This window comes from Notolepis coatsorum (genome assembly GCF_963971535.1).
Source record: "Notolepis coatsorum genome assembly, chromosome: 13".
In the NCBI taxonomy this organism is placed as follows: Eukaryota; Metazoa; Chordata; class Actinopteri; order Aulopiformes; family Paralepididae; genus Notolepis; species Notolepis coatsorum.
The window spans coordinates 16,666,830-16,678,778 of NC_140177.1; the positions used below are offsets into that span (position 1 = coordinate 16,666,830).

An 11,949-nucleotide genomic window follows, 5' to 3' on the forward strand; every position below is an offset into this window, starting at 1 on the left:
GTTGGTGCGCCTGTACAGCAGAATCAGGAAGTATCGGGGGCAGCGTGAGCTTCCCATGTGTTACTCCTCGCCACTGAGAGATCGCGCTGTGCAGGTGAAAAGATGCGACGGCTGCCTCCTCGTGTACCGGAGGGGACACGTGATGCAAGGCTTGGTCCTCACTGCAGCCGACCAGTGGGAGGCATGGTCTAACAACGTTTGAGACAGGGGAGGGTAGAATTGGATAGTACGAAATTGGGATGGGAGAAAAATAGAAAATGGGGAGAAAAAGTAGATACAAAAATAATCTTGTGTCTCAAGCTCAGACTCGACAGTGCCTTTATGTAACAGGATCACATGGGCAGATTAGACACTAGGAAATCTTCCTGTTAAGATAGAATGATTACAAATATGCGTCAATTGCTCTGTAATTAAAGGAGCAGCCAGTTTTATAAAAGTCAAAAAGATCCTCACCAGTAGAGGTCCTGGGATCTATGGGTGGAGAGTGTCTAATACTTCATCATGTGAAAAGGGACTAAAGGAGAATTGAGGGGTGTGATCCTCAAAACAATCAGTGTCTATATCAACATTATTATCAACAGGAAGAAGTCTGATATTCTCTGTCAAATAGGTTCCCAGCAACTGCAAAGTGTTTATTTAAAAGATTTGTTTTGTTCTGGCTAGAAATAACACAATCATCAACACTAATATGAGCGGGTAGTGAATTAGAGGTCTTTGTCTTTAAGTTAACTGCCTTCCAAAACTGAGCCGGGTTTGTGTAGGAACTTGTAATTAAATCTAAGTAGTAATCTGATTTTGACTTTCTCATAGCTGTGGTACATCTGTTTCTGAGCTGTTTAAAGGCAAGCCAGTGTTGTGGATCACCTGAGCATCTAACACGTGACCAGGCCTTATTCCTGTCATTAAGCAGAGTTGACAGCTCATGCGAGAACCAGGGTGCTACAGTATCTTTAATTCTGAGTCTCTTGAGAGGAGCATGTTTATCGATCAGAGAGAGTATTTGTGAAGAGTATTATGGACTTATCTGACCTGCTCAAATGATTGGCTCACACTTATTAAGGTCCTGCGAGGTCAGTCTGAACTTGGTAAGTCGGCCTTTTCTTATAATAAACCAGCTTCCTGGAATGATCTTCAACTCACATTCTATGGACAATTCAAGAACATGATCACAAACATTTAATATTAAACCATAATATTTATGCTAATTATTTTTTGCCCTTTTATTTATTTTACTTGATCTGTTTGAACTAATGTTGACCGCATTGCAAACGAGGGTAAATCCTCAATGTCAATTTTGAGAATAAATAAAGGTTTCAATCAATATATAATATTTTTCTAGGCTTACATTTCATTTGCCATGCCTTAAATCTTTTTAGTTTTGATAAATTATGACGAAAGAGTTTTATTAATTAATTACAAGTGAAAGAAATCAGATCAGGAACTCTTAGATTACATGTAGGAATGGATTACATGTAGGAGTAGATTACATGTAGGAATGGATTACATGTAGGTATGGATTACATAATAATAATAACTTTATTTATATAGCACCTTTCATACATGGATTGCAGCTCAAAGTGCTTCACAGCAAATAGCATAAAATGAACATAGGCATAAAATCTGCATACAGTTGCCAGAATAAAAGCAATGCATAAAGTGCAGACATAAGAATAGATATAAAAGACAATAAAATGTGTGCAATGTAGAAAATGCAGACATAGGAATAGGCATAAAATAAATACAATAAGTACAGTACTGCTCGAAAGCACGTGAACCCCCCCCCCCCCCCCCCGGAACAGCCAGTCCCCCAAACACCCCACACATCAATCCCCATCACATCCCCATCCAAGACACCCCCCCCCCCCCCCCCCCGATAAAGCACGTCATGACCTGAATGAAAACACAAACAGACTACAGATTACATGTAGGAATGGATTACATGTAGGAGTGGATTACATGTAGGAATGGAATAGATGTAGGAATGGATTACATGTAGGAATGGAGTACATGTAGAATTGGATTACATGTAGGAATGGATTACATGTGCATGTGCTGTTGTATGAGAGGAGTTTGAACCTGTGAGCTGAACTGGTCCTTCCTCCCGCTGACGACAATATGTTGACAGATATTGATCAACTCTGAGGCACAGGAGGGACATGGAATCATTAACCAGAGCTCAGAGTAAAATAACTGTAACAATATTGGATTATATAATGTTAGGTTTAGGATTAATCTAACCATAAGCCTAAACCTTAATGCCATTAGAATGCAGCCACTAGGAATGCAAAGCAGCCTTACTAGACGTGTACAATATACTTATACACCTGTCCTGCACATAACCATTTTTTTTTATTTTTTTTACATATCGCTGCTGTCGGGACAAAACCTCATAACTCCATTTTTTGAAATTTTTTTTTATTATATAAATCAACTCCGTAGATCATCCTCCTTATGTGTGTGTGGGTTTTACAAAGTTTAAACAATGGGAAAGCATTAAACCGATCATCTGTCTAAACCTCCTAACTCTATTCACCCTCAAATCTGTGTTAGTTTTTTTCATCTGCTGAAAAGTTGGGTTTTTGGAGTTATGAGGTTTTGTCCATCTGTTACTATTACTAGTTACGCTGCTGGCCAGCTCTGATTAGGGGGACCCTGATGTAAACAAGACGAAAGTCCTTCTCTGGTCTGCATCCCCTTAACAATTGTGTGTATTGAGCCGTACTGTATTGTACCCATTCTGCAATCTGTTAATACAGTTTTCAATCAATCAATCACTATTACTCAGTAGTACTAATTTATATATTTTATACCCAGTTTAATCACCGGTACATTGTATTTTACTATTGTACTTTACTGTTACATTTGCACTCTGGTTGGATGACAAACTTCTTTTCATTGTACTGTACTTGTGCTGTATGATGACTGACAATCGATTTTATTTTATTTTATCTAATCTAATCTATAATTATGGGACAAGCATCGAAGGTCTGAGGCAGCTTATTATAATTGAACGTTTTCTTTATTATTCTGACATAGAACTGAAACACTGATATAAACTCTAATCATGTGTGATGAGGTGAGTCCTCGTAGCAGCCCTTTCAATGTGGTGATGTTTAACTTAACCTCACTGTATAGAAGGACATCATATTGTGACCTCTGGGATCATCACAGCCTTGTGAAACCTTGACGCAGGATGGATCACCTGCAGGTGCATTGAAAATAAGTGGGATTTTGGGCACCCAAGTGGCGACCCATGTAACGCGAGGCGGTCGACCTAGGTTAGATTCGCGGACCCGGCGTCCCTTGCTGAATGTCTTTCCCCCGCTCTGTCTCCCGTTCTTCTCTCTCTCTCTCTCTCTCTCTCTCTCTCTCTCTCTCTACCGGACTACCCGGTAGTACAAACAAATACAAATCTACCAAAAACATAATTAAAAGAAAATAAGAAAATAAGTGGGATTTTGAAAAAGTTATGCTTGACATCCAATCACCGAAATTACCAATTTTTACAGGAATCTGCAGCTATCAGCCTTTCGAATCAAGCTGTACCTGAACCAGCCTGACAGAAGCAGCTGAACCTGAACCAGTCTGACAGAACCAGCCGAACCAGCCTGACAGAACCAGCTGAACCAGTCTGACAGAACCAGCTGAACCAGTCTGACAGAACCAGCTGAACCAGTCTGACAGAAGCAGCTGAACCAGTCTGACTGAACCAGCTGAACCTGAACCAGCTGAACCAGTCTGACAGAACCAGCTGAACCAATCTGACAGAACCAGCTGAACCAGTCTGACAGAACCAGCTGAACCAGTCTGACAGAACCAGCTGAACATGAACCAGCCTGACAGAACCAGCTGAACCTGAACCAGCTGAACCAGTCTGACAGAACCAGCTGAACCAGTCTGACTGAACCAGCTGAACCAGCCTGACAGAACCAGCTGAACCAGTCTGACTGAACCAGCTGAACCAGCCTGACAGAACCAGCTAAACCAGTCTGACTGAACCAGCTGAACCTGAACCAGTCTGACAGAACTAGCTGAACCTGAACCAGCTGAACCAGTCTGACAGAACCAGCCTCAAGTCCACTCCTCAAGCTGCCGGCAGTGCACCGTGAGCTGAAGTTCAAACAGTTGTATCTCCGCGGCTGAACCCGGGCCTCCGCGGCTGAACAACAGATTAGAGAAGCCGTTGGGTCATCTGACCCCGCTGTTGCCTCATCGCAGCAGCGCTGTTACGTGGTGGTTTCCCTCCCGCTCAGACCTCCAGCGCCACAACGTACAGTAGCAGAGCTGCCGTCAACCTCTGTCTGTCGCTCCCGGTGAGACACAGCCTCTACAGAACCTTCCGGAGAGAGGCACCATGCTGAGTAAAGACCTTCCTGACATCGAGGTAACTCTTTCCTGTGTTTCTGTTACCCTGCAGAGTTGTAATGTGTTACTCGTGTAACCTATAGGGACATTCAATCACTGCTTGTGAACATGAGCTACTCTCTGAACCAGAAACCAGGGGCGGCAGATTTGTGAATAAGCTGCTCCAGATTGATTTTGTGGACAGAATGTTTTATCTTTTATATCCAAATGAGCTTTATTGCCTTATTCTATTATTCTTATTCTTGCCTTATAAAGTATAAATATGTGTCACGATACTGAAAACATTACTGTAGAATAAGGCATTTAGAATAGAATAGACTTTTAAGAATAGACTTTTAATTGTCATTGCACACAAGTATACAACAATACATGTAACACATAACACTGTACATATAACAGAATATTTTAAATAATAAGGTGCATGATGAGCGGTAACATAGTGATTATCAAGTCCGGGTAAGTGCATGGTGCACGTGAGGGGACAGTCAATGAGAGTTTAACAGTCTGACTGCTTGGGGGAAAAAGCTGTTCATGAATCTTGAACTCTTGGCATGTATGGACCGGTATCTCCTCCCTGAGGGGAGGAGCTGAAAGAGGTGATGTGCTGCTGGGTGAGACTGGTCCTTGATGATACACTTGGAGCGGTGGAGGCAGCGGGAGGTGAAGACGGAGGTGATGTTTGGTAGAGGAGTCCCGACGATCCTGCCTGCCGCCTTCACCACCCTCTGTAGAGCCTCTTGCTCTGCCTTTGTGCAGCTGGAGAACCACACAGACACACTCTCAACCGCACAATGATAAAAGTTGACAAGGAGATTTTCGTGCATATAATAATATAGTGAAATATAATCTGGTATTAATGCATATAATTATATAGTTAAATATAATCTGGTATTAATGCATTTAATAATATAGTTAAATATAATCTGGTATTTGGCATCTAATAATATAGTTAAATATAATCTGGTATTAATGCATCTAATAATCTAGTTAAATATAATCTGCTATTAATGCATCTAATCATATTGATATAATCTCAGTTTCTGTCACCTCAGGTTCTGTTACGCCAGGTTCTATCAGCCTAGATTATATCCCCCTAGAATCTAGATTCTTCCATCTCAGGTTTTGTCACCTCAGGTTCTGTCACCTACTGCAGGGGTGAGGGGGTTGGTATTAGCTGATCTAAGGCTGTGTGTAGTGATGAGGGGGTTGGTATTAGCTGATCTAAGGCTGTGTGTAGAGTAAGGAGATTGGAGTGAGGAGAGGAGTGTTTTATAGGCGATGAAGAGGAGTTTGAAGTTAGATTCGATTAGATTAGATAGATTAAAATGTATTGTCATTATACAGCACAAGTGCAGTACTTTCAAAACCACTCTTCAAAGAGCACCTACGGGAGACTGCAATTCTAAACTGGCCCCTGTAAATGTCCAAACCCAACCCTCTCCAATGTACAGTCCCCCCCCCCACCCCACCCACCCAACCACCTCCAATGTACAGTTTCTCACCCCACCTACCCCCCCCCCCCCCCACCTCCTCCAATGTACAGTTTCTTCCCCCTCAAATGTATATATGCTCTTTTTTTTTAGACAATTTTTGTACTCATAAACAGTACTGTATATTTGTAGATCTGGTATGTCATAAATGTCTGGATGTAACACTACTGTCTATCCGTATATGTCATGTATGTCATATATGTTATGATGAATTGAAAATGGGGGACCCTGATGTAAACAAGACAAATGTCTCTCTGGTCTGCATCCCCTTAACAATTGTGTGTATTGAGCTGTACTGTATTGTACCCATTCTGCAATCTGTTAATAAAATGTTCAATCAATTCAATCAATCAATACAGTACAACAAAAATAAACAATACACCTCTTATTGTTGTACTGTACTTGTGCTGTATGATGACAATACATTTGAATCTAATCTAATCTATTCTAATCTAAAACTGTGTGATGAGATTTAAACACCAAGGTGTTGGTTCCCATAACTACGTTTTAAAATGAACTAAATAGATCAATACAGTTCAGTTGGATTCAGTTTCACTCCTATCAATAATGTCCGTTGTTTTAAAAAACACATTAACTGGCCAGTGACCTCAGACCTGTAACCCAACCACTATCTTATCTCCTCGGCAGGAGTCTGTCACTAATGGCCTCACTTCCAGGAATGTTCAGCTGGTCGACCTGTGTGTGTGTGTATGTGTGTGTGTGTGTGTGTGTGTGTGTGTGTGTGTGTGTGTGTGTGTGTGTGTGTGTGTGTGTGTGTGTGTGTGTGTGTGTGTGTGTGTGTGTGTGTGTGTGTGTGTGTGTGTGTGTGTATGTGTATGTGTGTGTGCATGTGTGCGTGTGTGCGTGTGTGTGTGTGTGTGTGTGTGTGTGTGTGTGTGTGTGTGTGCGTGTGTGCGTGTGTGTGTGTGTGTGTGTGTGTGTGTGTGTGTGTGTGTGTGTGTGTGTGTGTGTGTGTGTGTCGAGGTGGGTGTGTGGGTGTGGGTGTGTGAGATTGATGATTGATAAATGATTCATTCATGACTCCTAGTTACACATACACACAGTCCTCATATCCCTCCTAGTTACACATACACACAATCCTCATATCCCTCCTAGTTACACATACAGTCCTCATATCCCTCCTAGTTACACACAGTCCTCATATACCTCCTAGGTACACATACACACAGTCCTCATATCCCTCCTAGTTACACATATAGTGGTGGGGGAAAATATCGATACAGTATATATATATATTTATTTTTATATTTATATTATATTATATATATATTTTTTTTATAAGGAAGTTGTATTGTTAATTTCAATACCTGTAATAGTACAGTAGTCCACACACACACACACACACACACACACACACACACACACACACACACAGGAATACACCCTCCTGTCTGGGCCGGGGATCGAACCAGCGACTTTTTGGTTACTGGCCGGTCTCTTTATCTCCAGGCCGTCTTGCCTCCCCACACAAACAATGCCATTTGTTTACTTACTGAGTCCCGTGGCTAGAGTTCTGACCGAGTTCCAAACTAACCAGAAAGCAGGTTTTAATCCAGAGGAGGAGGTGGAGATGGTGGTGGAGACATCTGTGAGGATTACAGGAAACAGGACTGACATCATGAGGTCCTCTACAGGGAGAGACAGAGCAGACTGACATCATGAGGTCTACAGGGAGAGACATAACAGACTGACATCATGAGGTCTACAGGGAGAGACAGAGCAGACTGACATCATGAGGTCTACAGGGAGAGACAGAGCAGACTGACATCATGAGGTCTACAGGGAGAGACAGAGCAGACTGACATCATGAGGTCTACAGGGAGAGACAGAGCAGACTGACATCATGAGGTCTACAGGGAGAGACAGAGCAGACTGATATCATGAGGTCTACAGGGAGAGACAGAGCAGACTGACATCATGAGGTCTACAGGGAGAGACAGAGCAGACTGACATCATGAGGTCTACAGGGAGAGACAGAGCAGACTGACATCATGAGGTCTACAGGGAGAGACAGAGCAGACTGACATAATGAGGTCTACAGGGAGAGACAGAGCAGACTGACATCATGAGGTCTACAGGGAGAGACAGAGCAGACTGACATCATGAGGTCTACAGGGAGAGACAGAGCAGACTGACATCATGAGGTCTACAGGGAGAGACAGAGCAGACTGACATCATGAGGTCTACAGGGAGAGACAGAGCAGACTGACATCATGAGGTCTACAGGGAGAGACAGAGCAGACTGACATCATGAGGTCTACAGGGAGAGACAGAGCAGACTGACATCATGACGTCCTCTACAGCAGGGGTTCCCACCACGGGGGGTCGTCAGATGATACATTTTTTTTTATAATAAATAAATAAAAATGTATGCAGTCAGGCCACTGAACTTAGAAGCAGGCCAGGCCAGTGTTTCTAGTTGCAGCAGCGCAATATTTAGATAACCTAGATGGGGAACAACCAGGAGATCACTGCAACTCACACAAGTTGGAAAACTATCTCTCTCTCTCTCTCTCTTGCTCTCACACACACACAAAGGGAGCCGCATGTGATTGGTGGAGGCGGGACCCTTACAAAAAACTAAAAATCCATCCAAATCAGTGTTGTTGCTAATGATTGACACATGCTATCCTGTAATAATCCCCCCCCCCCCCCCCCCCCCAGAAAAATCTACTTTGCATTTGATATATTGCAAATATATGCCATCACACACACTGGCATTTAAAGGGTTAGAATTATAAAATTAATATGTGGTGTTATGATCAGGGCTGAAGTTGAATAAAAGATTGTATTTTTTTCAATCTGATATTACAAAAAAACTGAAAATCCATCAAAATCAGTGTTGTTGCTAATCATATATGCTAGCCTGTTTTTTAACAATAATTTGTGATACCATCACAAACACTGGCATTTAAAGGGTACAAATTAAAAAAATCCTGCACCAGAATGCAGGAAATTAAGTCTTTTTAACAAAAAATGTCCCCCTGCTTAAAAAGTGGCCTGACTGGGGCTATATTTTGCACTATATTTCCTGGCCGCTTATAGCTTATCCGCAACAGTAAGTTACTTCCGGGGTAGGCCTGATTGGCCCCGACAGGCACGTGACGCGCAACTTTCTCTGCCGCGCGGCACGCTCCGCGGAGCCGAGCGGCAGAGCTTGCGGAATTACGTAACCGTCCAAATACGCCATGACTTTCATTCGGTGCTTCAGCTCACCTGGCAGAGCAGCGGTCCTGCGATCCTGCGGTCCGTTGTTGGTGAGTTCGAATCCCATCAAATCTTTTTTTTTTAACGTGATTTTTTTTTTAACGTTAGGTTATGACTATAACCAAGTTCTGTTAGTTAGGGGCGATGCTTGGCATCGCCTTCTGCACTATCTCGCGTACGTGCACGCGTACTGAATAAACCACAAATGTACCTCTAATACCAGTATTAGTCTGACCACACCCCTCATCAGCTTACCTTCATAAGCAGGTGTGTGGTCACCTGCTCTCCTCCTTCCCAAGCTTTCACCACAAGGTGAGGACAAGGGCTGCAGCGGCGTCCGATGCCAAGCATCGCCCCTAACTAACAGAACTTGGTTATAGTCATAACCTAACGTTCTGTATCGTTAGTGGCTTAGCTTGGCATCGCCTTCTGCACAAGGGAGGCCAAGCGGAGCCACTTGGCTGACAAATACACCCCGCTGACAGCCCCCCAAAACCATCAGAACAGGGAGGGCCGAGCCCCCCCGACCCCCCCTAATGGAGGGTAGCCCCCCCTATTAGGGACGTCACGGGAGGGCGACGGACCCGACCGTGCGAAGAGGCACTCAAGCAACTCAACGCACAGGGTGAGCAGACCGTGGCTTGACCCCACGACTACACACACGCACAACCCGCATGCCACCCGGGAACGAACGGAGGAACAACCTCGTTACTGCCCCCCAGAATCACGGGGTCAAGGGCAAACCCAACCCCGTGGCAAGGCCGTAGCAGCGGAGCACGAAGGAAGACCCAGACCCACCAAAAGGACTGGACTCCCTGGAATGGGGGCCCGGAGAAGTCCATGATGCCAGCATCAAGACCCCACCAGGTGGGCACGTAGTGCCCCGCCCCCCACATCGCCAGCGTATTCGGACAAAGGCCCCTCAGTTACTGCACCTGGTATTCCCAGGCGGAACCAACCAGGCCAGAACCTGCCCAGCTTCCGAGATCGGACGAGACCGGGCGTGTTCAGGTCGGTATGGCCGTAAGCCGAGCGGGCCCCGTCCCCCCAATAGTACACCGCCTGGCACACTGACCCTGCAGAATAGGCAGTCAGCATGGCCGTAAGCACACAAAAAAGGTTAACCAACGGAAGCAGGCAGCGCACCGGGGAAAAACCAGGCCACAGGCTGTTAACCCTAGCCTGGAGACTGCGGACGAGACAGGCGCCAGAGGGGACAGCTGAACACAGCCGCCCCGGCGGAAGGAGCGTAAGCTGGCGGTGTTGCATGACCAAGCCTCCATTTAACAACCCCCACCCAGAGGGGTCGAGGCAGAGAAGGCTGACACGATTGGCAGACGTCATGAACGTGCAGGGGCACCCTCAACCGGTGAACCCGGGAGTTGACACTGCTCCAACACACCAGGGAATCAACCACCTCGGTGTTACCCAATGCGGTGGTTGTTCCTATAACCCCTCAAGAAAAAACTCCAAAACACACCTGCGGGTATACACCGGCTATACCGCAGTACAAGTGTTTCAGTTTCCAAAAAGGGTTAACCCAGGCCTACGGGTCGCAAACATCACTTCGGACCGGGCCTGGCGGCACGGGAAGCACAGGGTCACCAGAGGAGGTCAAAAAACCACCCCCACAGGCCCCTCTTCGCCATGCGTGAGAGAGGAGCGAAAAATAATGGAGAACCAGCCCCTAAGCACACCGTACCTGGTATTCCCCCGGCGGTCTCCCAACCAAGTACTAACCAGGACCAACCTGTGTAGCGGCCGAGATCCGACGAGATCGAGCGCGTACAGAATGGCATGGCTGTAAGCCATGACGACAGTGCTGAGTAAAAACATACCCAACCAGGGTCTCCATAGTGCTTAACCCTGTGACACCCAGACCGACCTGGCATTTTTCCCCCTGAAAAAAGCCCAAGTCCCTCAGGGTACCAGAACAGCAGATCTGCATCCCCGGCGGACAACGGGTTCAACTGATCTGGACCAGCGTGACCAGAACCAGTCCCGTGCCCTAACCACGCCGACATGCCTACTCCAGGAGAAGGGCAGATATGCGTGTTGATCTTAACATGAAAAGAAGGCGCCACCCAGACGTCGGGACGAACCGCGCCTGGTGGCCCACCCCAAGGGCGTGAGACCCCACTACATATGTTCAGATCCATCCCGTCATCATCCCCCAGACATGAACGAGGATCCGTCGACAACCCACCCAGGTCATGGGATGTGGTCGCCGGAAGAGGAAAAACCCCCATCTCAGTTGCTTTATAAAAACGCTGTTTCAACCACAAGCAACTAAGGCGTGCCAGTCAATCGCCTGTTTACAGCGAGCTAGCACTATACGTGCGTCGGGACACACCCCCATCAATGAACAGGCTATTTAGACCTGTCATTGAATCCCCAAGGCGCCCAGGGGAACGACAAGAGGGGTGTGACACTCCCTAACTCCAACACTTCTGGAACAGAAAGAAGGAAGCATCAACAGTATGTATCCCAGTCTACACAGCCGGGGTAAAAAATGTTCACATTTTTACATCCCACCACCCTCCCATAGGAAAGAGACGGGGATCCCCAGAGAGACTTCCCACGCGAGCTGTACAGATTGAAAAGAATATATTGCACCTTGAGCCATGTAAAAAACTGGTTTTAGGGCCTCCGGGGAAGAGGCACCGAACCCATACACACTCAATAAACGAATTGAATCGAATATACATACAATAGAAAAGGACCCTTCTAGAGGGTCCACTCACTTTGACAATCTGAGGAGGAAGGCTCTGTACTCTGATGGAGGCTTCCTCACATGGAAGAAGGAGTCCGAACTCACAGAAGGCCTGAGTAGGCGCTTGGTGAGGAGGAGCCCTGACCACCCCCC

General features: G+C 45.6%; 1 protein-coding gene across 1 annotated transcript in view; it reads left to right on the top strand.

Annotated features, from left to right (window-relative positions):
• Positions 1 to 7,682: 7,682 nt before the first annotated feature.
• Positions 7,683 to 11,949, top strand: part of LOC311239271 (dihydropyrimidine dehydrogenase [NADP(+)]-like) — a gene marked incomplete at both ends in the record, with an annotated part of 13,853 nt that continues 9,586 nt past the window's right edge. The window contains one exon of the mRNA XM_084327576.1: positions 7,683 to 7,687. Within this exon, the coding sequence (XP_084183702.1) occupies positions 7,683 to 7,687 (5 nt within the window). The remainder of the gene's footprint in view (positions 7,688 to 11,949) is intronic.